General features: G+C 45.6%; 1 protein-coding gene across 3 annotated transcripts; it reads right to left on the bottom strand.

The window, feature by feature from the left end:
• Positions 1 to 608: 608 nt before the first annotated feature.
• Positions 609 to 26,752, bottom strand: mtus2a (microtubule associated tumor suppressor candidate 2a). Of its 3 annotated transcripts, none has more exons than XM_052046804.1 (17): positions 26,650 to 26,752; positions 17,458 to 19,710; positions 17,157 to 17,388; positions 15,011 to 15,259; positions 9,980 to 10,144; positions 8,843 to 8,941; positions 8,039 to 8,083; positions 7,384 to 7,550; positions 7,173 to 7,298; positions 6,511 to 6,577; positions 5,861 to 6,075; positions 5,576 to 5,681; positions 5,405 to 5,478; positions 5,220 to 5,318; positions 4,957 to 5,076; positions 4,756 to 4,856; positions 609 to 4,347 (listed from the first exon to the last, which is right to left on the bottom strand). In XM_052046804.1, exons 2-17 carry the CDS (start codon positions 19,447 to 19,449, stop codon positions 3,924 to 3,926), a joined length of 4,281 nt encoding a protein of 1,426 aa, XP_051902764.1. In that variant the 5' UTR covers positions 19,450 to 19,710; positions 26,650 to 26,752; the 3' UTR covers positions 609 to 3,923. The 3 variants fall into 3 exon arrangements, with proteins under 3 accessions (XP_051902764.1, XP_051902765.1, XP_051902766.1); XM_052046805.1 differs by having other exon boundaries at positions 4,756 to 4,853; XM_052046806.1 differs by lacking the exon at positions 8,039 to 8,083.
• Between the last annotated feature and the right edge of the window lie 57 nt (positions 26,753 to 26,809).

Genomic DNA, 26,809 nt, shown 5'->3' with positions numbered 1-26,809 from the left:
CAACAGGTATTCTTTGGGATTCGACTCAGCATGACTTAGATTTGTTCTTGGTTTTACTGTTTGGTGCTTTCTACCACCTTTATTACCGATTTGTCTTACTGTTTATTGTGCATATTAAATTGCTCCATTAGCACTTTGTATGCACTGCATATTATGCAGTGATGGCTGTTTGAAAGTGCTCTATAAATACTGTTGACTTGAATTGACTTGAGTTTGACACCTATGCTCTAGAATGTAACAATCAATTATATACGTCAGAACTTGCAGAGATAAAAATAAAGTGTTGTATATTGAAATGTGTCCGTTTCCTACCTTATTCATTATTGCGAACAACTGTCTTGATATGATAAATACCGAATCGAATATTGAAATGTACTTTGAACAATTTCAGAAATGTATATTAGACTTTTAACCCTTTACATTAATCAGTACTCAAGATGTAGCTCGAGTTACGAGTGGCACGGTTAAGGGAAAAGTGGACGACGAGCTGACGTCCCAATACCGGGAAACAACTGGACTTCCACCGAGAAAGTAAGTTGTACTTGCATTAATTATCTATTAAAAAGCACATTTCAAAAAGAGTCAAATAGACAGAGTGTCAGAGGCAGTAAGGATGTTCAAGTGGACTTTAATTTGATTCGACGACCGTCTATTCTATAGGCTAACACAAGTGATGAGTGGAAACCGGAGCAATTCCTAAACGGACGCAGCTGTCTTCAAATGACATTAATCAAGTAGGTCTGCCACGCTTTAGCACTTCATGTTAACTATCACAATGCTAGAAAGTTGAAAGAAGAAAAACAGCAAAGACCGACAAAACATGCTTCTACTACTTTGTCGCACGAAGACACGAGTTTGTGGTAAATATATTTACATTCGGACATACAATTGGTGCCAGAACAAACACATTCATTGCCTCGGCTCAAGTTGTCATTTACTTCCACGACACTTCAAAAAAAGAAACAAAGAAAGCCATATAGGGCTTTATAACAACAGCATTTATAAATGTAATCCTTGTGTAAAAGACAAACGATTTGTCTCATTCGGGGATTAAGTGCTACATATTGACATATTAAATGGCTGCTACAAACGCAGTATTATTTAGACAAGAGGTCCTATTATGTTTCATCAAATCACGTAAATGATAAAAAATACAGTCATTACATTTTGTTTTCACATTCAGAGCCGAGTTAAAAGATGTCCACAGGACACACCGGCAGGGTCATTTGTTGTTTTGAATTATATTGTTATTTATTGTGTTGCAAACTGTTGTTGTAAACGGTATTATTTTACACCTGAACTGACCCTGAAGTACAATTGTAAATCATTGAAAACACAGTGAATGAGTGACTGGCAGTTTTCGTACAAATAACATTCTCAAAATCATCCAAAACAATCAATCAAATGCTTCGTTTCGCTTGACATTCCTCTGTTTAAGAGCGTTAAACCCTGTCTACCAAAAAACCCTCCAAAAAACCTTGTAGTTCCTCGTCACGACATAATTTGCTCTTCGTGGCCATTATAAATGCTGGTATGGTTAATTCGCACCCACTTCTGCTGTTTGTTTCCGAGAAGGGAGGAAAAAAGAAAAGGGCAACACGGAAACAACGTGTCATTAAATGCTGCTCAGGGGGGGGGGGGGGCGGGGGGGTGGGTGTATGGTATGTTCTGCATTTTGGTGACCGATTGATTGCATTCGTTTTTTACAGTCGTTAAATCTACGAGTATGATGCATTGATTGAACATATGTTTATCCTTATTGTTTTTGGACCTTTTAATGACTCTTTTGTCGCATTTGCCATATACACTAATGATGAAGGTTCCCCCACCCCTGCTGTAAAAACAAAAATACATGACCAATACCCCTATATAACTCTTTCGCCCCGCCATCGTTCTCTCTCATGTTGTTTATTTACAGCAGTTTTTTTCATGCAAAGACGAACACCTGTAACGCTCTTCAGCAGGACACGGTTGGTGTAAACGGACTGAAAATCAGGATCTTGACTTGGTCAAAGCAGCCCCTATGAGGACCCTGAGGCTGAAATGTGAGTACATTACAATCCTGGTTTGTTTCTATTGCAGTTAAAAAAAAAGAAAAACAATTACATTGAGAAGTTATTAAAAAAAAACTGGAAAGAGGTTATTGGAACATGTGAAGGAGAAATTTCCCTGAATGATCCCTTTTGCAACACTTAATAATTAGTGTTATTTGAAAAAAGTTTAAAAATACATACTGGCTAGTACATGTTCTGAGAAAGCAGACACAACAGAAATTGTTTTTGCTTTGAAAGATTCTTTTTGGACGAGTTTAAAATAATCTTCACAAAGGTAAACTGAACTTTATCGGTGAGCCACGAGAGGCCCTAAAGTCAAAAGCTGCTAATTCGAAAGGAAACACACACCTCAAAAGTGAAACAAAACAGTTCAAAACATCTTCATGAATGACATCAGTCAAAAAAAAAATCTCTCGAGACTTCGGCTCATTGAGCATCTAAAAGATTCACTGGATGTTTTGTCTTACAGAATTCGGAGGTTCCACTGTTTCTAGCTTATTGACCGTTAATTCATTTAAAAACTGTCCCCTGTACTGTTCATTTCCTCCCTAAAGTTGGCTAAATAAATAGACAAACCACAGCAATAATAAGACTGGAAGACATTCACAGTGCATGCGTGCTGAAGTAGCAAAATAAGAGGAACAAATCAGTCTGAAGCCTCTGACACTGATTGGGTGGGGGGGTGCTTTACGGGAAGAAGTGGGCCGGGCAATTTTCTTTTCAGACGTAGTATCGGAGGAAAAATAATGTCTGTGTGGAAGGGAATTTCGTGATGGCGGGGTTCAGCGAAAGTGTGTGAAAGTGCACCGTGGAAAAAAGCTGCATCTACTGTTGCGGCGCTGCTGTGGAAATGTTGACATTGTAAACAGATTTCAGCGTCACGATCGCTGTTTAGTGTTGTGGTGTCTCTTGAACGTCCACTGAGGCAAACGCAAAACCGATTTCAATCCCCGGATCGCGTGAACACATTTCGATTTGAAATTAATGCTCATAATTATTTGTACAAAATCATAATTTGTGTTCAAATATTCATTATTCAACGGGTATAACTATTGCAACATCATTGCGAGATTTGTCCGCCCATCTATAGTTTACATTGTGTATTAACATCGAACTGGCTGATGTTTAGATAAGTCAAAAATTGTTTGTTTATTTTTAATAAACAATGTTCAATTTCCTCTGTTTAGTTTGGCAGTAACTCCAACTGGGAGAGGCAGTAACATTCCAAAGCACAATTCGCCCCTTTTTTTTTTTGCAGAATCGTTTCGTATCTGCCAAACTATGAGTTGAAGTTTGCTGCCATCATCTGGCACGCATATGTACATTTTTTGCTTGCAAAATCATCAAGTCTCGTATCTCGAAAAACACTTAAGTCGGGTCACTCTTAAGTCATGTTATCATCGCACTTCTTTGGAGTTCCTTATCTGCATTTTTGGACAGATACCACAGGTTTTTATGCAAATGAAGGTCTTCCCTAAAACCAATTAAAACCGACAAATAGTTGATAAAAATTGACTGACCTTTGCTGGTGAAACGGCAGAAGTAAGGCGCTTAGCTGCGGCTCTAGCTTTGTAAAAATAGAACTGACAAACTCATCCCAGTGGGAGAGTGTGTCACATATTTAATTGAATGCATTTGTGTTCTGAACGCAGGAGGCTTTTGTTCTTGTGTGCTGCTTCCTCGCTTTGTGGGAAGTGACTTCACATTGTCACTATTTGTGTCGCTCGTGTACATAGTATATACAACCACTGAGCTAAGTTGTCTTGCATGTTTGGTAAAAATGATCTTTACGTGCAAGAAAACATCAGCAGTCAAACTCAGAGTAGTGATTTGAGGAAATCATTTAAAATGGAAGGAAAATGAAGGTTTTTATCTCTGTAAAGTGAGACAAGCTAACGGATTGCGATTGGCTGTTGCCCTGTGAGTGGGTGTGCATGGCCCCGGTGAGCAATTCTGATTGGCTGGTACCCTGTGGGTGGGTGTTCCCGGGCCGGGGGAGTAATTCTGATTGGCCGTATGGAAGGGGGAGGCGGACTGCGGCTGCTGGGGGCAGCCTTGGCAGTGGGTGGGCGAGTGGCATCCTAGCGGAGGAGCAGGTGAGGATGAGAACAATGGGGATGACGGGATGGGGGAGGTAGAGAACGAGCGGTGGAGGGGGGAGGACGAAGGAGACATCAGGGGGCTGGTCTGAAGACGCCACAGCAGCTCCTCGTTGTTTCGACTCAGCCGCTTCTTCTCTGTGCTCTCTTTCTCGACCGATTCCTGGAGGTTGGCGTTCTCTTCTGAAAGTTGCCTGTAGGAGCACCGCGGTCAAAGACTGTACTTTAAGTACACTAAGCACCACAGGTCGGTTTATGTTGGGTCTGTATGAGAAACCACCATCTGGTGCGAGTTTATACCAACAACTATTCCATTGTGTTTTATATAAATACGTACACATTTATTTAATATTTTGGGGGGGAATAAAATGGGCACCCTGCAGCTCAAAAACTTGACGTGATAGAAAAAGATCAGTTTTGGATTCTGCACCCAAAAAAAAATCCTTAAACATCTGTCGGACCCCGCGAAACAAAAATGGCGTTCCCCAGTTTTATTATTGCCTACTCTGCCGAACTTGAACGGACCCAAACTATACAATATTCGCCACCCAAATATGAATTTCATTGAAACGATTGCAAGTAATGCGTCATACGTGTTTTACCGAGATAAGGTGAGGTTCCTTTCAATACGAGCTTTCAGATCTTCATTTTGTTGCTGCAGAACCTGGACTTTCTCCTCCAGGAGCACATTCTTTTGGGCCTGCTCAAAAGTCAAAACCCCAAGCAAAGCAATGTCATTCATTCGGCCGACGTATTCGCAGTGTACCTTGTCGCGATGGGGACGGTGGCCTATTTGAGCCTACCACTTTCTCCAGGTCAGAGATCTTCTGCTCTTGCTGGTGTATTTGCTGGTTCTTCATTTCCACAACCTCCTTCAAGCTCTTGAGATCCTTCTCAATGTGCTGGTATGGCGCTAAGGCATCCTGTTTGCATGGAAAACAGCCCCTGAATTCAAAGACTTGTATGATGTGATGACATTTGAAAGAAACATTCGCCATCTGACCAGTTGGTCGGCGTATCGAAGCAGCAGCGCGGTGTCATGGAATAGCCTTTGGGAAAAACTCACAATTATCTGTTCGTCGGTGCTCTTCCTCAACGCCTCTTCAAAGCGCTTGGCTTTGTCCCGCAGGCTGTGGTTTTGAAATGTGAGCGTGTCCACTTGATCCTTTGTGAGGTGACGCACAGAAAACAAAAACGTTTTTTTTTTCCCACCAGCTGTGGCTTCAAAAGCAGTATGCTGTTGGAGCGTACCTGAAGAGAAAGCCTTAGTTTCTCAAAATCCTCCTCAAGCAGAATCTTGTGTTGCTCGTGCGCTTTCCTTAAGTCTGCACGCGTTTTGGCAGTGAGGAAGAATGAGTTTGCGTCACTTGGAGAAAGTCAAATAGTGATTTTTTTTTTTTCCGGTGTGACCTGCAATCCTACCTCTCATGGTTCGGGCATGCTCCTCATGCAGCGTTGCCATGGTGATGTTATGCATGTCTCTGAGCTCCTGAATGACTGCCTGATGGTGAGCTGACATCTCCTCCACCTGGCACACAACGCCGAACGAGGACTTGCGATGACTTATCACAAACATTTGCTTGGACCAAATGAGGGTTGTTGGGCTGAAATTCAATTCAGGATGAATCTAAAATTCTGCCGGAAAGCGTAACTTTTTTTTCTGTCTAGAAAGTAAACAAATCTAATGCGATGCTGCCCTCTTGTCACCTGCTCCTGGTGCTGGGTCCGAAGCTCCTCCATTTCCGACTGATGCTCCACCTTCAGGTGTTCTGTCTGGGCTGAGTGACACTTGCGTAGGCTCTCCTCCGTGGCGGCCAGTTCCGCTTCCTGCTGCGCCCGCAGCTGCCGCAGTTCTCGTTCAAATGCCGATTCCGCCGCAGACTTTTCCAGCTTGAGTCTCTCCCAGTTTGCACAGTTGGACACTGAGCGAGAGGGATGAGTTTGTCGCATTTGAACGTGCGCTCGCGAAAGATTCACCTTTTGATAAAATGTCACCTGAGGAAATGTTTTTAGAACATTTGGAATTTACGTTATTGCTTCACTGAGAATATTCTTCACAGTGTTGATTCTAAATGTTTTGTCACATTTTTGTGGTCCACTGCCCCGCCCCCCTCATAATCTTAATGCCACTCAAACTACCATATAACATATAATCATTTTATAGCACCCATAAATGCCACAGGAATATTTTTTTTTGAAGTGGTGCAACTTGGCAAGTTGGTCCCTATCCTTAGCAACTTTCTCAACCCATGCATGTCTTGACATTCAGCATATTCATTCATTAATTCGGTGTTTTGCCCGGGAAGAAGAAGAACATAACATAGGACAAGACAGGAAGTGATGAAGTGTCGACTCACCCATTTGCTCTTTGATCGTTTGTATTTCCTGGAACAAGTTGGATTCATTCTCTTCGGTGACTTTATTCTGATGTGAGGGTAGGAGGAAAAATAAGTGCGCGTTAAAATCATCACGTGGCAGAACAGGTGAATTGGCAGCATCATCTTATTGACATGAATAAATGAATGCAACGGATGGGAATTTTCAGCTTCTGCCTGTTAAACTTGTACAGACAGCAGGTGGCACTGATGGCTTCCTTTTATGAGCCCACGCTTCAACAACTCTTAATATTTATCTGCACCTAGAGGCTGGCGATTGCTGCACTCAGACAGCAGCCATAAAGAGAGTCTGGTCACCTCACAGGTTAAATCATTCCCGAGGACTCGGGAGGCCACAAGAGAGAAGCTCGGTGGCACACTGAACCTCCCCCGCAGTTGTGAATATTCTCCCCCCATCATCATCATCGCGCTCGAGGAGCACGCTGTGAATTTCACCTCGGAGTGTTAAATACCATCTGTGCTCTTGAATGCGTGCGCAGCCTACGTTTCAGAAGAGGACAGGTTGATCGAGGAAAGGCGAATCCAAATCAGCCTGGAGAAATGACTCATTTCTCAAATGAGTCTTGACGCAACACTGCGGTGGCATCGTCTGTCGCTGCACTGTATTCAATTAGCACCGTCACCTTGAGGCAGTAATGCTGAGTGGTGACGATGAAGGCTTCTAAACCCAAAGAGGTCTTCCTCAGTTCTTCTTGCAGAGCTCTCAGTTGCTTCTCCTGCCGCTCGCAGCGTCCACGCAGCCTCTCCAGCTTATGCGACAGAAAACACAATGACATCAATGCCTTGGATTCGCCGGACGGCTTCCCCCGGCGCTAATATTTGGACCAATTTCACCTCCTCGCGTTGCTCCTCGTTCTCTCTCTCCTTTGCTATCCTTTCTTCCTCTCTCATCTGAGCATCACCCTTCTCTTGCTGCAGCTTCAGCGGAAGACCCCGGCGAGGGGAGCCAGGGGCGACAGATCCCCGGGCCGGTCCTCCTGCAGGCCGCTGGCCTGACTTGACTATAGAGAGGGGAAAAACAAATATGGGGAATGAGAATCATGAATGCCAGCGATTGAATATTATATTGATCATCTATTGTTTGCGCCACCTCTTCTCAATAGTGTCATTTGACTTTGACGCCCTTTAACCGGTTGCCAGTCAATCACAGGGCTTCCCAGTCATCATGTAAACATTTCCTCGGAATCTGCGTAAATTCTTCAAACTGACGAGTATCAACCAAGGAAATTTGGCCCGACCTACTGCTCATGGTTGTGTTCACCTGATAAATGACACAAAGTTAATTGAATCTTTTGTCCAGAAAATCCCCAGGGCTCTATCTAATCTCATGATTAATGTGACCGGCTAATGGCCGAAATGCAACATTCCATCAAACCCTTCGCTTCAGTAACTCGGGGTATATTTTTGGGGGCAAACAAACATACACATAGTTTGAATAACTGAAGGTTTAGCTTTAACAATGCGGGAGATCATGGAATATGTGAGTCACCTTGACATGTGCTGACCACGTTAGCCATTCTCGGCGGAGCAAATCCTTTTTTTCCAGTGGCAGTTATTGGGATAAAAATATAAATGAATTGATGACAGCAAACCTCACCAAGTCCAAAATAGGATCAATTACAATGCCGTGTTCATCTTAACAGCAGTGCGTGCTTTGACTGCCTCGACCTTATCCCTCAAGTCAATTAATGCATGGGTAGCGGTCTCCATGACAACCTGGGGCTGGGCTTGGGTAGCGGGGTCCCAGATAATGAGTGAAAAATCAGTTTGCGGGAGGTGGGGGTGATACGATGGAAAGCCCAGGGTAAAGAAGAGAGGAGGAAGGGGAGTGGGGTGGAGGGGGCTGGGGGTGCCTGTAGCCATTCAACAATTTTAGGCTGAAGGACTTTCCAGTAAATGAGCAATTTAGACAAAAGAGTGTTAAGGAAAAGCCACAATTGGACACATATACACATATTGTATGTGAATGGCAGACGAGAGGGGGACAATAATGCAAAGAACAATGGGACAATCGGCAACATTTTTTTTGTTCCCCCATCAGACTGCCACACAAGCAGCTTCCTCTAAATTCGGTCACCATCTCCGAATCCGCGTAAGAAAATGCTGACTCTTGAGTAGAAAAGTGAGATTCAGCAAATTTGAAGGAAAGTGTAAACAAGGGTAACATTTTTGCAAAGATGCAATGCAGCCAGGCCACTTCTTCTGTCATCGGATTGTTTATCATGAGTTAATGTGTTTTATGGTGACAATTTAGCGATATATAGTTTCAAAAGCTATGAAACGGATAACTGACCTGGCGACTGAGGCTTGGGCGGGACAACTGCCAGTCTCTTTGGGGAGGACGGTAGGGAGCGCGTTACCTCTGAACTCCTCTGGAACTCCTTCCTGCCAACTGTTAAACGACGGGCATTTCACTCAGCACTGTTTCGAGGAGGGAGTTAGATCATGAGCCTTTGATACTGGACAATACAAATGATATGACAGAAAACGGTCAAAGAACAGAAAGATGAATGAAATGTCACCGGCCAGGATGAGCAAGCACTGGTCTGCTCCTCGTGACTCTTACAAACTTTCCAGACAAGACGGAAAACAAATCTAAAATGAGGATGATATTCGGCATGACTTTTCCCATATCAGTTCTTCTCTTGTGTGTCATATTAGATCTGGTGTGGGAGTGGATGTGAGGCGTGGGTGTGAAGAAACCGTAGCTGGATTTAGAACAGTCTATGAAATGTGCTACCTTGATACTTTGGAATGGGGGCTGGGGGTAGGGGGGTGGGCGGGTGACAGTGAAGTTAATAAAGGTGTTTTCGAGAGGTTATTGTTTGGAGTCTGTGCAAAGATGAGATGGCCTTTGAAAAGAAACTAATACAAAGGGTAATGCAAGAGAAGAGTCTGATCGTGGACACATCTGTTAAAACCCCCAAATTGATGTTTCAGGTTTGCCGATGACTGAATTGGTTTGTTGTGTTAGCTGCAACATTTCCATTGACACAATTGTAGCATTATATGAGCGGTCCTTTTCTAAAACAATACAATTCCATTCATATTAATCTTGATTATTGAATCGGTAATTGACAAATCCCACATTTTTGATTTCAGGAATCAACTTATACTATGCATCCAGACAATTTCTATTAGTTTTATAGTACAAGCAGGTTTTAAAACAAAGTTAAAAATAGCTTCTGTTCAAAATAAAATGGTGTGACACAGTTGTTTTTTTTAAATAACTAAGTGGAGGAATAATGTATAATTTGTCACTGCGTGTAGACTGGCCTTGTTTCTACCCAGCAATGCCGGTACGTTTTGCTTTTTTAAGGTGGTGCTAGAGGAACGATACTATTCATGTGACGAAAGTGGAGCAGAGAGTAAAAAAAAAAAAAAAGCTAAACTCAAAATAACCGCCCCCCAAAAATACTGTTCTACTGACCCCCGGGGGAGGTTCTTGGTTGAGCGGGCAGGTAGCGGCGCGGCAAAGCCGGGGTGGACGGTGGCTGAAGGCTGACGCTGCGACATGGCGGACCTCTTTGGTGATCTGTTGATGCGGGGGCGCCGGCCACTCGATGTAGAGGAGGGTCCTCGCTCACACTCAGACCTGGAATAGACATATTTAAATGGATCATATTCTCAATTTATATTTTTTGGGTGTCAAAATTATGTGATGAGAGCGATACGAAGGAGATTTGGTTTCTGGTTTTCTAAATGCGGGCACGCAAGGCCCAGGTTGTGTAATCTATCAAATAGATAAACACTGCCTGTATCCTGTTCATCTCCCCTACCCGATCGATCATGACGCGACGCCGGCACTTCCGCACTGTCCTTGTGTGTGACAACGAGGGATAAACAAGCAACTGTGAGGCGCCGTTTCGGCTATAACTCGTCTCCTTTTAGACCTACTGTATGTTGCAAGACGGTTGAAGTGCTGAGGGGCAGCTTGGTGACAGCATTTCCCACACATGCGACATCGAGGAGCAATGTGAATGATAACAAGAGGATATCCAGGGGTTATATCAAGAAACCCCAACCAGTGGCTTTCGTGAACTGGAAAGGCGACGCCACCGCTTGGCAAAATGTCAGCCGAAGATGGATGCAGGCACACAAGGAGGAGAATAAATTGCAAGGAACAAAGCAGCTGGGCTCGAGTGGAAGCAAACAATATAAAAATGAGAGATGAAGATAGATGAGCTGATGCTGCTCGGATAGAGCCGGTGGCGAGCTTCTGCTCTTATGACAAAAATGGAAAAACTCCAGGGATAGTTGGAGATTGATTTATTGGTACGGGGTCTTGCGGCATAGTCCTTCCCACCGTGATTCTGGGAAAAGGTAGGCATGTGCACTTACTTGAGCCCAGAAACCCACCCCCCCCTAAAAGTTTGGAGTCAGTCATTCTTTAAATACGGTTTATTTTGTGGTTTAACCTCACCGACTCTGTCTGTTAAACACAGCGGGTTGGGGTGGAGGGTGGGGTTTCTGAGACGGATGTCAGCTTCATTCTGCGGTGTGCCTCACACATGACACATCGTCGAATTAAACTGTGAGATCGAATTCATCACGCCCTCTAATTTGTTCCGCTTATTCGTCAGCCTTCCTGTCATTTCTGGCAAGTTTTTAGTTGCTCAAATCATCATCGGTCTTAATGAAATGGTTGCAGTTGGTCCTAGTCAAGAGCCTCTCCAAGGTTAAAGCTGCATTCATAAAGCATGAAGTTATGGCCCCCGCAAAGATGCACCTGAGTAGAAGTCTGAGGGGAAAGATTCCACGCGAGGTGCCCGAGGATAAAGTTCAGTCTGGCGAGAGGGTGTCCGCCGACACAAAACAAAAGTGTGAGGCTGCTCAGTACTTAAATCACACCTCCTCAACATTGGTACAGAAGCGCTGTGAGCAAAATTGGAAGAAATCATTTCAATGAGTCGCGTTTTCTGACTCTGGAATAGGATGACAAAAGTAGTCACGCTGAGAGATTGATCGACGCTGGGAAGAATTGTGTCACTGTACGTATCTTGATTGTCTTAAGGAGTCACAGATGCCTGTTATGGTGATATTGACGCTTATAAAATCTGTTTGGTCGAAGCTGAAGAGGACAGTTTGCATGCAGTCGTTGATAATGTGACGATTTTAGGTGAGCTAGGTTACTGATGAGCATTAGTTTAAGAATCACTGAGATCTAAATGTGATTCGCACGTCTGTACTTGAGCCTCGGTGAATGCTGCGATAAAATGAGGCCTCGACGCCGTCACGGCTGCCGCGATAGTTTTTCTTCTTTTTGCTGCCAAGTGGCATCCATATCTAATTGGCCATCTCACTTGCTTCTCCTCTCGTGTGTATCTATAGGCACACATGCGCCACGCCAACCATCTGGTCATGGTGAGCTGGCATGAATCACACACCAGATCTCCGCTCGGAGCGGTGGCATCTGGGGTGCAACATCCACTCTCCTCGTCTGTGCCAGCCTCTCACACACTTCCTTCCTGGGACTTTGCGTAGCGTTCCCTCATAGAACGACTTTAGCGTTATTTTATTATTGCCTAAAGATGAGATTGACTCCAGCGCTAATGCTATATTTGTTTTGACGATTGGATTTCCAATAATGTGAGTGGGTTTTACTCCGCAGTCCCCCCCCCCTCCCATACAACCCCTCCTCCCCCAGTGCTATAACAGAACCTGTCAATCAAAGCGGAATTAGCAGCGTCTTGCCAGTGCAAGCGACACTCATGGATGCCTCGCTCGCTCTCATGCGCTGAAACACCTTGGGGATGTCGGCCCTAGTTTGACGACAGGATTGCTTTAATGGCTAATCAATGTTCGTCAATAACATACCTTCACAGTTGACATAATTTAATACTTACAGCTTAATATGCACACACAGCATTAGCGAACCGCGTTCGATCGCTTTTCCTGCAGCTGATCTATAATGCATGTTCGACGCTAGCATTTCTGCCACCCGGGGGGTGCAAAGTCGAGCATTCAGCATGTCCAACAAAACGATTTTGCGACGGCTTCAGTGATCGAGGACGGCCTGCCGAAACAATGACGTGTAAATTCCGACGGGGATGTGATGAATGTGATCGGCGTTGCCAATCGCCAGATTCATCAAAACATATCGGTCTCTATTGAGCTGCGTTGTACCAAGCGTTTTTCACATTTTTTCCAATAGGTGGTGGCCTAAATCATTTTTGGATGCCTTTTTAATGCCAAATATTCTCTGCTCACTGATCACAGAGGGGTTGATCAGCTTTGACGCTAGGGATCTTCGCCTAACCCACATAACTGAGGCTCGGCTTCATATCGCTCTATTCCTTAATGATTGCTCCTTTCTGGATCATCCGGAGCCCAAACGCAGCCCGTTTTTTCCCGTAGATCAATGGTGCGAATGAGCCACTGAGCCTGGTTTCTATTCTCTTTGCTTCAGAATGAGATTTTGGGTTGGTACGAGTCCCCTGACAAACACTGCAAAGATGTGTGAAAACTCATCCGTCAATCTGACTGCTCTTTGATCAGATTTCGAAGTGCGCCGTGAGGGGAAACGACTCCTACGCGAGGAGGCAAAATAAGGTTTTGCAAACACTCTTCCCAACACACACACACACACACACACACGAAAACAGTGTCGAAAGATGCCCCTGGTAGTTAGAAACCATGATTACTAGTGCAATGTTCTCCTTGTAATAGTCATGTTGCCATCTTGCTCAGTCACTCGGAAGCGAATTATTTCCCGCAGCACCTTGAGCTACTTGCCGATTCTGCAGTGCAATTATTTATAGACAGAAGTGGCAATATCTAAAAAAGTTTCAATTTCCAGACTCTTCTCCCATGCCTCCTCATTGCCACATGTAAAAAGGTGCGGTTTTTACCTCCTTGAATGATCAGCTGGTCGGCTGATTCTGTTTTTTGCAGACACCGTGCAAGAAAAATAGGAAAGTTATAGTGACGGTTTCAATGTCCGGTGATTTTTGGATTATATTGTACAACTCCGGTTAAATTCTGGGGTGTTTGAAAGCCTGAAGAAAAATTTGGTGGTCGTCCGGGTGGTGGTGTACATAGTCATTTTAAGCATAAATACATATACGCTGAGATTTGTCTGTTAGTTCAGGTCTTTGAATGTTGATAAGAATATGAATATTCCGTCTTCTGCTATGCAAATGCTGAATTCTTTCTCTTCTTTTGATTATGGTTGTTAAGAAAGGGCCTCCCCCACATTGGCACACAGCTTGCACTCACGATCAACCAATGGGAGGGCGATAGAAGAGATGAAACAAGTGCTCAGGGGAAACGAGAGAGAAGCGGGATTACGTAACGGGGGAATGTGACGTACGCGAGAGCCGAGGAGTTTACGTCAGCTGTAACTGGGAGAGAAAGAACAGGCAAGCTATGTAGGTCACATTAAAAACGCATGCGCTTATTCCAGATTCAGCCCACTTCAAGGAGTGTAACGTTATGGTTCTGCACATTTAATGCGGCAACATAAAACATGAGTCGGCAGTAGTCTTCGCGAATGACTCCAGCTGAATTATCATATTTTTTTTTCCCTAATATATAAAAAAATATCTCCCCAATCATTTAAAGCACAAGTTTTGTCATCTCGCATCTTGGTTTGAATTCACTCAGTACAGTTCGAGAAAATGAGGGGCTCTAAAGCAGGGGTGTCAAACTCATTTGACCACATGCAGACTCGAAAGATGTCAAGTGGGCCGAACCATTAACATTATACCATACTGTGCTATGAATCGCCAAAATATCATCTCTTTCCTTTGTTTTGGTCTCAAGAAGCATTGATTGGCGCTTTCATATCATTTGCTGCGTTGGGTCTATCTCGGTGACAGACTGAGACTGCTGTTTTCTTCCCTGATCAAAACAATGTTGTCTTCTACTGTGATCAAAACAGTGTGCCCCCTAGTGGATAATCCACGAATTGCATTTTATATAAAATATTCATTCTGTGTCTTTAATGCCTTTCCCCCCCCACTTTTAAATGATCCCGCGGGCTGGATCGAACCTCCTTGTGGGCCGGTTCCGGCCCGCGGGCCTTATGTTTGACACCCCTGCTCTAAAGTCTCTACCGCCGGCCGGGCCCAGCACAAGCGCAAGAACATGAAGTTGTGTTGGGATGTTGAGGAGAAAGCCGCCTTAGCTGTAAATACGACATAATGAATGCAGATGGGGAGTGTTTATGCAAATGAGGCATAAAAGAGGTAATGGGAACACGATGGCGATGATAATGACACTCTCGTGCAGAGATAAAGCTGGCGGCATTTTTTTGAAATGCATCTGCAGGTGTATTTTGCTCTGAACCTGCTGTAAATGAAGAAAATGCTGTCCCAACATGATGGCATTTTCTTGCACACAAATGCCTTTCCACCTCGTTGGGTCCTGAAGGCGGAATATTCGGGGCACAACCATTTTGTGTCCGTGCTAGTTGTACCGAACAGATCCCAAAATCACTGTTTGAAACGTTGAGACTTACGGTGAGCCGTCCTGCTCGGGTCGCTCTGCGCACTGTCGGCCGAGTGTGCTGAGGAAACAGAGGACACGCTTGAACTTCTGATGAAGCCAAACGCGGCCAGGCGGCCCACGGGTAGTCTGGTGGAACTGTAACCAGGCGCGCGAAGGCCCGATTGGCTTCCTTTGGGAAGCAGGGTCCTGGAGGTCACGGCCTGCGCCTGTGCTGATGCTGGAGTCTCGGGAGCGGGAAGAGTGAAAACCTCATCGTCAGCTAGAAAAACACACACACGCACATTGGCAAATAGGTTTGCAAACAGTGCGTTGAATAAAAGCAGAGAAAAAGACGTTAGTACAACAGTCGGCTTTTAAAAAGTAGTAAACCATGATCATTTCACCCTTTCAATACCTGTCCAATTATATTTCAGGGTGGGGTACCGAAAACAAAAGTATTGTGGTACTGTTTTTAAACTCTTAACACTCAAAACATAAAGCGGACAAACCTTACTTTATGTCGAGCGGTAATTGGGCATTTTTGTGGACGTGATTGGAGCGGGCTAAATACAGCAGCGCCGTCATGTTTATTGCCAGTGCAATCGTTCATCATTTTGTGCTGATTTTTGCTCTCCGCGGACTTCTCTGCGGTGACTGTGCTCAGTCCACAGTTTTCAGAATTACAAATGCTGCTCTCAACCGCTTTTGGCTTTGTGTGGTCCTCCTTGCAGGCTGAGCGAATGGCCACTTCTTTATCTCATGGCAACATTGACACAGGGTTTAAAACGCATCGAGCAATTTGTGGCTTTGCTTGTTTTGACAAGAAATCCTTCAGTCAAGCTGGTCAATCAGGGAAATGCACGAGGGAGGCAGAAAAAACAGTTTTTGTTGGACGAGAGGGGAAATCGCTTTTATTTCCCCCCCAAAAAACACCTCCACATGTGTACAAGTTCTAGAATAAGGGACAAACATTATCCCCTGCTGGCTACAGAGATAAGACGGGAAGCTATCGTTTCTTCTCCAATTGCCTCTCCGCTGGGCGCTGCAGAGCCGACAACACATCAATCCGCGAGTAACAACATTTTATGAGTGAAAATGGACGCTCCGTTTGTGTGCAGCCATTTTCAGGAAAAGTGGGGGAGTCGTGGCGACTTTTCCATTTTGTCAGCCTGCCAGCCCATTGCTCCGAGTATTCGATTTGGAGTGCACTGCTCTCGAATTCTCAGCTCTTGATCATTCAAGATAAATGTGCCAATTTCACCCCTGCCCCAGTTTCGAGTCCTCCCCCTGCAAGTGGGAAGGCACAGAATATATTCTGACAAATATCCACTTCAACCCAAAACAGCATAAATCCTGTTTCTCTCGCCGCTGATCAACCTCCCCCCCCACAAATGAATCTGAAGAGATGAGAGTGCGGCTCTGGTGATATCGCAACGGGATCTCATGTTATACAAAATGTTAGGATTGCATGCAGTGTTTGTCGGACCGGCATCAGCGGGGGCGGGGTGAGATGGATGCAGCAGGAAGATAGTGACATTAATTAAGAGTTAAATGGAGCTCACTTCAAAGCCCGCAGTTCCCAGAAGGCCAAGCAGCGCGAATCAACAGAGATTATCAGAAGAAGATGGGGCACATGATAGCACTGTGCGAATAAAATCTGTATGTATAGAGAGACGTTTCCATCTGATGGAATGTGTTGCACGACGAGCCTGCGTTCTCAGCTTGGTTTTCGTGTTATTAGACCCAAGGTGAGAGCAGTTTAAATATGTATGGAGGTGAGAAATGCAATTTCAACCCATCAGCAGGTAGAATGATGAGCACATTTCGAGCTTCGGTGTGCCGGCGACAGTCTCGCATCGCAACATAAATCGGACTGCAGGTGCCTGGGGTAGAAACTGAATTGCCTGAACTGGAAAACGGGTCGGGTATTAATTTTTGCTTCGTAGACGCAGCCTCTCGGAGCAGGACGTTCCCCCCTCAGAGCGACGCGCGTCTTGAAATCCTCCGAATGGATCAACCAGAATTTGAGCGAATGCATTTTAATGAGCTGCTTTCATCTCGGCCCAAATTTGTCAGAGTAGTCCTACATCTACTTTCTGCTGCAGATAGGGAACAGTTTTCCGGTGTGTCACATTTCTGGTCGCTGAAATGAAATTGGACGTTTTTTTTTTTTTCACCTGTGGTGCTGTGGCTCTTCTGGCTGGCTGCTGGGCAGACTTGTTGAATGACTGTTGACCTCTGACCTTTGCCCTTGACTGAACTTGAAGCTGTCCTGGTCACAGCACCCAAGCCCAAACGCAGACCTCTGCCGGAGCGCAAGAGACTTCCGCTCCCTCCGGTCTGAGCGGCTGTCCGAATCTGTATCGGGTCCTCTGCAGAACTCTCTTTAAAACTGGCTGATCTGCCGACCTAAAAATGATGGATAAAATACCTCGATTAAGACCGTACGACCGTACTCGTATCTGAGAATCTTCCTACCTCTGAGTGTGCTCCATAGAAGTCCCCCGTTTTACCGGCCAGTTTTGGGGGCGCTGTATAGCTGTGCGTATGTGTTGGAGGGACGGTGTTTGAATGTCCCGGAGCCCGGATACTCCGGCTCAATAATCCCGAAGGGAAGATATTGGTTTGCATGTCTTTGTGGTACTTGTCGAAAAGCAAGTTGGAGGCACTGAGTACTGGCGACCCTCTGGTTCCTTTCTCGGGCTTGAGGGGGTCTTGAGGAGTCTCTTTGAAAGAACTAGATGACGTTGCACCTGCGCCATGTGTGTATACGGGCAACCTTGCTGGCAAAGAAGATACCTGATAAGGTCCGTCGGGAGGCTTGAACTGAGGATTCTTACGGACGTAAGTGATGATTTTTGGGCGGATTCCTTTCGGTTTGAGTTTGGGTGAAGGGCAGCTGTCTTTGGGGCTCGAGGTATGGCTTGAATTGGGGATGATTTGCTGGTTGGGGAGAGGCGCTTTGGGGATCCCCGTTGGATTTATGTGGGTTGGAACTGGCGCTTTCGGGCAAACGCTGTCGTGGCCCTGGGCTGATGGCTTGACATCAGGGGTGTGTTGAACTCCTCGATGTGCCTCCTTGGAGATGAGGTGCATCGAGGCTTGCCTGTGTGGTGAGCCCTGCGGCGTCCTGAGAGGGGAGTGGGGAGGCGTAAACGTCCTTTTGGGACTGGAGCAATTCCTTCTGTAGGTGAACTGAGTCTGGGGTCGCTTCTCCATGGTGGACGATTTGGAGGCGTTTGAAGTGGACTTTGTCATTGAACCTGGTTGCTTTTCCGCTGATGAAACCTCCTTCTTGGCTGCCTGGTTGGGCTGTCGGGATTGGAAGACTGCGTATGTGTTGTAAAGATGTGAAAAATCGGATGGTTCGCGTAGAGATGATCTCGTCGGCTTTTTGTTTGACCCGTTGGGAGCGTGGTTCGGCGAAACCGTTGCGGTGTTGTTTGAGGGTGGTCGCCCGACTTCAGCACCCTGACCGCATAGCTCCGCTACGTTTTGAGCTCCGCCCATTTCTGACTGACACAGGGGTCTGACAAGCTGTTGTCGCCTCGGTGGTAGAGCCCTTTCCTCAAATCCCGCCCTTCTTCTTTGGCCCAGACCGCCGTCCGAGGATGATCCATTTCTGCAATGGCTTCTCTCATCCTGTCCGTCATCCTGACTGCGGCATCGTTCACGTTTCTCCTGATCACACAATGGCGGAGGGTCGTTTTCGACTCGAGCTGCCCTTCTTATCGCTTGGGCTGAGGTAGTGTTGTTGGCGTAACAAATGTTGGTCTTGGAGCTGGGCAGACAGATAAAAGTTTCTCTGCTGGAATCCAGAGCGCTGGACAGACTTCCACTGAGATTGATCGCGGATAGATTGGAGACGAACACGTTTGTTTCAGACTTGGACTGCTTCAGCCCTCCCCGACCTTTCTTGGTGTTCTCTTCTTTGGTTAAGCCTGCCTCACAATTGTCTCGCTCTGTATTATGACACGTGTTCTTTGCCCGCTCGTCTTCGTCCCTCGGAGTTCTGTTCACCACTTTGTTGCCGTCGTTGTCGTTCCTTCTCACCCCAGTGCAAGTAGAGCTGGCGGTTGAACTGGAGGAAATCGACATCGGACCCTCACCCTTATCTTCTCCTGTGCTTTGCCTGTCTTCGTCATCGTCGTCCTCTACGTTTGGGTTTCTTAAGAATGCGTGTATGGCTGGACACTCCACTAGCTCGATCTCTCTGAGGCCTGGCTCTGAACATTGCTGCTCGGAGCGCCAGATGATCATGTTGTCGTGGGATTCGCTTTGTGACACCAAAGGTGGGAGCGAGGTCGTATTGCATCCGGTGCCTTCTGACAATCCTCCTTCATCGCTCAAAAAAGTGAATCGATTGGCATTGTCATCGCCAGTGCGAGGAAATTGGTTTGGAGCTTTGCTTGTGATCTTTTCCGCTCTCTCAACAACCCCGTTTCCCTTGAAGCTAGTGGGGTTGCTCATTTTGCAGGGTTTCTTTTGAGCGTTCAAAGATACCAGGCGGTTACTTTATTAATCCCAAAGGAAATTCGGGAGCCCGAGGCCATTGATTGACTCAGAAAGCACTCTTGTTTTCCCTCCTTATTTGGTTCCGGTTCTTTTTGATGCTGTGATGTGGTCCTCCAAATATAGCTTTTTTTTTTTACACCAGCTCACCACTCATCTTGCATTCCCTTTGAGCAAGCAAAGCAGTCTGCGGTGACTCTGCATTGAGGACTCTTTGATCTGAAAGGAAAAACATAACAAAACAGACCACCGTAAGAATACAAGATCCGTTCATTTGGAGAATAGCTTTAAAATCAATTTCTAGAATGATATAATTTTCGCGTCATCGTCAGTGGATGGTTGGTTGCATTGCATCATTCAAGTCTCTTAAAAGCATTTGTTTCAGATCTCCCATAACTGCGGTCAAAATCATCACGTGCTCAATATGTCAAAGCGAGAGTGTCACAGGTACGGGTACAGATTCATCTATTATAAATTCGGGTGAGTGAGGAAGGAGGCCTGATCGGCACTTGTTAGACTGGAAATACTCAGAGAGGTGAAGCGGAAGAAGGAGAAGAGTATAGAAAGATTTAAAAACGTTTTTTGGAGTGAATGAGCTAACACAGCTACCGCTGACCTGCCTTCAAATCGTGTGCCCGAAACCCATAACGGGATACTGTTCCAAACAGCAACGTGTATCCTGAAGAGCTTTGCTCAGCATCCTTCTTGCCGTTTTCTACTATTTATTTCTTGACATTATTCCAAGTTCGTATTGGATTTGGAAGAAAAACTGCTGCGGAACGCGACGCAAACTATGTCGGTCGACAATCAGTGTGCTCGCTGTTCCGTTCTGCCTCGCTGCAAATATTTACCCTCAATTGCCGCACACAAACAAATGACTTGCTAATTATGAGCGCATGCACGTAAACTGATTTGACGAACCAGGGGAGCTGAGAGGCACACCTGACAAATGCAGCGTTGCTCTCTGTGCTGATAACGGCGCATTTTGAATGGTGCAATGGTAGAAACCTGTTTATTATTGAATAAATTGTCCCATTGAGTTAATAAATATATACATACAACCTAATTTGGACAGGAATAAGATGGATATGCCTCAGAAAAAGAATGTCTGTGTCTTCTTTTGGGTTGCTCTGCGCCGTGGTAATAATAAAAAAGCGAAAGGAGTGACATGGACGAAAGAAATGAAATTGTTACCAGAAATGTTGCACATATAGTCAGCCTTTAAATTGTGTTTCATATACATTTTGAACATATCTTTGAGGCGTAGATTCAGGGAGTACTAAGGACTTTTCCCAGTCTTTTTAATTCATTTTAATGAATGAAACCCCAGTGAATCTCCATTTCTAAAAAAAAACAACTTTTTCATTTCCTCTCCATTATGTTTTGTTTTACCGTGGACCCATAAAATAAGTCCGACTGAGTATTCATGGTCACGGGCATGAGGTGAACTAGGTAGGAGCGTTTGTAAGAAAGATTTTCTCGGCTACGCGTGACATCTGAACTCCGCAGGGAGAGATGTAAGATGCAAAACCAAAGGGTGTTGTGGGGGGAGGGGGGGGGGGAGAAGAGCAGTCCTGCTTCTGTTGTCATGGCAATGTTATCCATGAGAACGACACACTCCACCTCTGGTCTTTCGTGAGCGGGAAAGGTCAGCGGCAGAAAGAGACGGCCACTTCTGAAGGTCAGCGGGATGCTTTCAAACCGACAGCTCGTGCATCCTGTACCTTCTGATGTGCATCAACCGTGACTCGCGACGCTTCATGAGCACATCGCACAGGTCCAAAAATAACCGCGTGAAGACCTGGATGGTTGACAGTAGGCCGAGTCAACCCATCTAAGAGCAGGCATGTTCTGCCAAACGCGCCCGTGCGCATACTTGCCTTCCCTCCTTTCTTTTGTTGTGGCTTTATGTGATTTGTCTTTGGCACTTTTCTTTATTGCTCTTCCCCCCTACCGGAGCGCAGGCAGCTTCTACACAGCGTGGTCCCAGGGGGGGAACCCCGCTCGGCACACGTACACACACTTTCCACCCGCGCCCCCGTCGCATCTTGTCCGCTTCATCCACACTCAAGCCAAATTCCAGCAAAGTGAGGAGGAAGCGAAAGAGGCGATGCAAATACAATACAATACAATACATGCTGATTTATATAGCGCTTTCACAACGGCGGCAGCTGTAACAAAGCGCTTAACAAAATAGTTAACATAAAGTAAATTTGGGCACTTTCTCTCCTCTTTCATCTCAAACTGCTTCAAACAACAAAGCGTGTGATGGAAAAGTGGTTAGAACTGCATGACTGTCCGTGTTTTATGTTATGGTTCGGGAGCAGGACCGTTCACGTATGGCGGTGGAGTGGTCGCTCGTGACATAATTAGATTTAGCGCCGTGCTTACATCAAAATGTGGTTGTCGCGGCTATCCTTGACATCGACACCCTCTCCTCCGCTACTGCGCCTACACGACGGTCTATCTGCGTGCTTGTAATTACCGGTAATCTCGAATGACGTCCTTTTCATCAGTGTATATTTTTAGACGTTTTCCCCATGGCTCGTGGAAACGCGTGCATTTCTGTGACAGCCGCTGGATTCTAATAGAATTCCCCACAACAACACATGCTTGTCGTCACATGTAGAAATCCCCTCCTGAAATACTTTCTTTCATGTTCTTGGACTCCACCAGTAGGATGAAGCTTAGCGAGAGCCTCCGTTGAGGAATAAGCTGGCCTTAATCACGGAGCCATTCTCCTCCAGTCTTCTCTTTCAGGTCTGCCAAACAACAGAGAGGCAATAAACCTGAAGGAGACACAATAGAATCGCTCCAGGGGTACCTATGGCTTTTTGTGCAGATGAAATACGCGATGGCGGGCAATGCAGCGGAAGAGCTGGAAAATAGTATAACGGTCTAATAGTTGTTATTGTTTCCAAAGAAGGATCTGCCCCAAAGAGAACAACAATCTACACCTGCGGTGTCATGAAATTTGCTGACTCAAATGCGATCCATTGAGCCGAGAAATTAGCGTTTCGAGCCGTACAAAAAGATGAAGGCATCGGGAAGTACGCCGCCGACGTTAGCTACCGGTGCTAGCGCTACTTCGACCGTGGTTAGCTGATCCATCGGCGTCGTTTCTTGTTATCGACGGCAGTGTTTGAATGATTTAACTTCAAACATTTGAATGACCGTGATCGTTTCCCAAAAAAAAAAAAAAAAAGGGAGCGTCTGTGACGTGACCGATTCAGCTCATTTGTCATTGAAGACGTTATTGAGCAAGCAATGGGTTTTGGCATAGTACAAAGTAACATTACAGTGCTTAACCAACATTTTAAAATAAAATATAAGGATGCTTAAGTGTCAATAACAACATAAGGCCTGTAAAATTTCCTCAAGCTTTTATGACGTACGCAGTTAAAAATCATACGCAAGGTAGATGAGCGCAAGAATCGATTCCATCTTTTAACATGATAATACAGAGTTAATAAGAGGGAGGCTGACATGATCAATTCCATTTTCATCCATAAAGCAAACCCAATAATCCACCCTCCCCCCTCTCTTCCTCTCATTTCCCTCATATTCGGATGCTTTTTTTTTGGGGGGGGGGGCTCAGGGGAATTCATTCGTTATCACGAGGCGGGCGCTAACAGGATTTGGGGTCAGAGTGGGTATTCATACCTTGATGAATGAGAAGAAAGTGGAAATCGGATCATCTGCAATAAAAGCTGATTTATATCCACGTCGCGCACGGGCGGGGCGATGTCGCCTACCTGCTCAGAATGCATCCGAATATCCTCATCGAGCAGTAATCGGATTTATTCGCTCAAGTGAGATGAAGAATTGCCATTGCTCGTTCCCGAGCATGCGGGCGCTCCTTGCCCTTTCCACGCCTGCTAAAAATAGCACGCTCATTAACACAATCGACACCTCTTAACCAGGTAAAGCTATGAAGGAAAGACGCGGTTTAACATGTACACTTTGTCAAGGGGCCACCTACGCACTCGGCTGTTGAACAGCGAGAGAGGAGACAAAGAAGAAAAGAACCTCTTTGACAGCGTGCACACCAACAACCCTTCTGATGAACGGGTCCTTAACCTTGATGTTTTTGTTACATGTTGCTTTTGCCAAATGAGGCAATTGTTCTCCCGTGTGGAGAGAGACGGGATGCAAAACAACAAAGCAAACAAAGGGAAATGACTCAGGAATGCAAATTAAGGCGAAAAGAGAATGCGGCGTGTGATCCGATGTCCGGTTTGTGCCTATGGATTTATTGAGCCCAGCGCAAGCACAGTAAAGACGGAGCCTAAAGCCCCGCAGGGGTATCGTGGGGAGAAGTTGTCTGTTCCCGCACGGTGGCTCTGCGTTGTTATTAGTAAAGCCCCTCCACCCCGGAGGAAAACCATTCACTCTCACATTGCTGCGTGAGGAGACAAAGAAAAGGAGCGAGGAGTTCAAACGCAGAGCTGATTCAGCCGAGTGACCCCATCGATGTGTGAGAATGTGTTCTTGCACGGCGAGGAACTTAGCCTTTTGCCCACGCAAAAACGTACCCGACAGCCAGACACAGAGCAGGAAATGTGCAGACAGCATGGAGAAAGAAGGCATTGACTCTGTCGTGTGCTTGAGTCACGTCTGATATTCTTGGACGACACAAAACCTTGAACGACCGGTGCTGCAGAAAGAAGGAAAGGGAGCGAGCGCAGTAGAAATTTCTCTTTAGCCTTGTGATGTGTAAATGCAATGAGCAAGTGGCAGTGAAGTACCGGGAGCATGGGGGAGGGAGCGCTGGCAAAAGGTTGGTTTTGGTGTAATAGTGGTAGGGGAAGAAAAAAAGGGGGTGGGGGGAATGGATTCAATTGGCTGTCTAAAGAAAAGATGGTGTATAGTCAGTCTGGAGTGGGAAAGGTGCTGCTTTAAACAGATGTAGAGACTGAGTATTGTTCACTTGAGGATTTGTGACTTGTGGATGTGAAGTCAAATCAAACAATTGCCTATAACAGGTGACAGGCAAACCCCCCCCATAAAAAACGAATATATACTGTATATATATATATACTGTATATTAATAGAAACCCAAAACATTATTTAAAAAAAAATACCCGCTGTGAAACATTACATTTTCCATGAAAAACGGAATTATTTACAACCGCTAACGACTTTAAATGCAGAGAAAACAAAACGCACGAAAGTTTACAAATCACCTGAGTGCTATAACTGTTACATGATTTTTAACCTTGCTAGAATCGATAGCTTTTGCTAACGTGTTATAATAAACATTTAACAACCCCCCCCAAAAAAATCGAAAAATGGACAAAGGTCAGAATGCCTCGAGATTATGTAACTTGTATTTGTCGTATGCAGAAAAGGCGAGCTTTGAAACCAAATTTATAGTTTGCTATCCACATATGTAGACGATTGCAATTATAATAAACGCCCATTGTCAAATATCATCAGCGTCTTTCATTCGATAAAAACTTTAGTGAACGTACAACTGACGTTTATGTTGGCAAACGGTGAGCAATGTTAAGATTTCCACATCACATTCAACACTCGTAAAAATGTTAAAAATCAACGTATGACAGTATAGGACGATCACACGACGGTGAAATGGATTTGAACCATCTTCTACTATTGACACACACTTGTTTTTTTCGCTTGGAAATCTTTTCCATTTGCGATATCCGTGTGTACGTTCACCAGGTCGCTTTTTTTTCATCCACGTTTGTGGCGTCTGTCTTCCAGTTATGCCAAGGTAGCTTCTTTTCGCACTCTTGTTTGCTCAATTGACAAATTATTCACGTCAACGCTATCTGTACTCCATCCCCTTCACCTCATTATTGGTCTCTTTTTTTCCCCTTGCCCCTCCTCCTCCTCTTCCACCCTGTCCTACAAAATGACCTTGAAGGTCACACCGTTGTGCACCCTGACAGCCTGTCTCACCTGCCAAGTCACATGCGCACACACACGCGCCCGCGCAACATCCATCCTGCAAGTTGCTAAAGAAACAGACTCCCGAGCCCCCCTGGTGGCTTCGCTGGCAGAGATCTGCTGAATTGATCGTTGTTCAGACATTGCAGAGGTCAGACATAATGAATCAATCGCGCGTGTATCAGCATCCCCCCGGCTGCGCAAGCCAAGGCCGCAGGCGACCGCACTTTGATGCGGTGTCAAATCACACATTGGCGCGCCGTGCCGATAGGCAAGATGAAACAAACAGCAAGGCACTCCACGTGGCATCTGTTGACAACGCGGAGTTCAAACGAACCCACGGACGCACTCTTTGGTGTCATCTTTAGGACCGATTTGGATCAGATAGTTCTGCAGTGTAAAAATTGCAGTCCAAAATCAGAAGCGCTAACGAGCACGAGTGCCCTCCTTTTGTGCACGCGTGCAGTTCAAGGGCAACCTGACCGTCAGACGACATTTCACTCGGGGGAAGAGGCGGCCAGCTGTGGATGACACGAGGCCCTCAGTGTGCTTACCTTTAGTTGACCCGACCCCTCCCCTTCCTCTTCGCACGCCCGCAGCACCAGCAGTATCGGTCTAAAACACACTTCATGCAAAAAACTAACTGAAAGCTGCTTTGGATTGGACACGGCCGTTTGTTTATAGAAAAGCCCCCCCGACGAATGGCAGTTGTAGGACCAAAATAGAAAAGGTGTTCCCAAATAAGAGCTGAATTATTCACATCCGGCGCATCCGACGTTAAAAACACTTCATCTGGAAAGAGTTAAGTCAGCACCATAGTGTGGCAATTTTTTTTCTTTTTAAAAAAAAATAACAAGGCCCTTTGTTTATACGTACGATGCCAGAGATTCCGCTTCGTAATATTCCCCCCCAGCCCCGGTGTCATCCCCGTGTGCGGTGGATCATCGCAGCAGTTCAACCTCAAGCTCAGATAATCTTCGCGTGATCATTAGCGACTTGACCTGCTGCATCCATCGCGGCGGCCCGTCTGACCTCACGTCACTCCACTTTTACGGTCCCGTCTGTGGCTCTCGTTACTCACGTCAACACAAATAACCCCCCGACCTTCTCGTACGACGACTAGAAATAATCACAAATCCTTATCATGCAAATTCATCAGCCACAGGACACCGATTCGATGAACAAACTAATCAACACAGACCTTCTCCACCCGTATCGCAATGGCAAAAGCTATTCACGGCTTACCGTCTTATCCACTGCCGCCAGGAACACGCGTGTGACTTGCACTCTCCCTCCTTCTGGTTCTAATGGTGCTCAGGGAGAGATGCTGCGGACAGGAGGTGGAGGAGGAGGAGCTGATGGTGCTGATGCTGCAGCCACTCCTGGCAACGTGTCAGAGTACTAG

Source organism: Hippocampus zosterae, chromosome 16, assembly GCF_025434085.1.
Source record: "Hippocampus zosterae strain Florida chromosome 16, ASM2543408v3, whole genome shotgun sequence".
Taxonomy (NCBI): domain Eukaryota; kingdom Metazoa; phylum Chordata; class Actinopteri; order Syngnathiformes; family Syngnathidae; genus Hippocampus; species Hippocampus zosterae.
The sequence above is the reverse complement of the archived record's forward strand: the minus strand, read 5'-3'. Positions and strand labels throughout refer to the sequence as shown.

What these genes read in the sequence shown, in the direction of transcription:
- mtus2a (XM_052046804.1), bottom strand. Translation starts at nt 19,449, where the DNA reads ATGAGCAACCCCACTAGCTTCAAGGGAAACGGGGTTGTTGAGAGAGCG. An exon ending in GAAGAGCCACAGCACCACAG is followed by an intron (nt 15,260 to 17,156) that starts GTGAAAAAAAAA and finishes GTGTTTTTCTAG; the next exon opens with CTGACGATGAGGTTTTCACT. An exon ending in AACGATCAAAGAGCAAATGG is followed by an intron (nt 6,076 to 6,510) that starts GTGAGTCGACAC and finishes CCTCTCGCTCAG; the next exon opens with TGTCCAACTGTGCAAACTGG.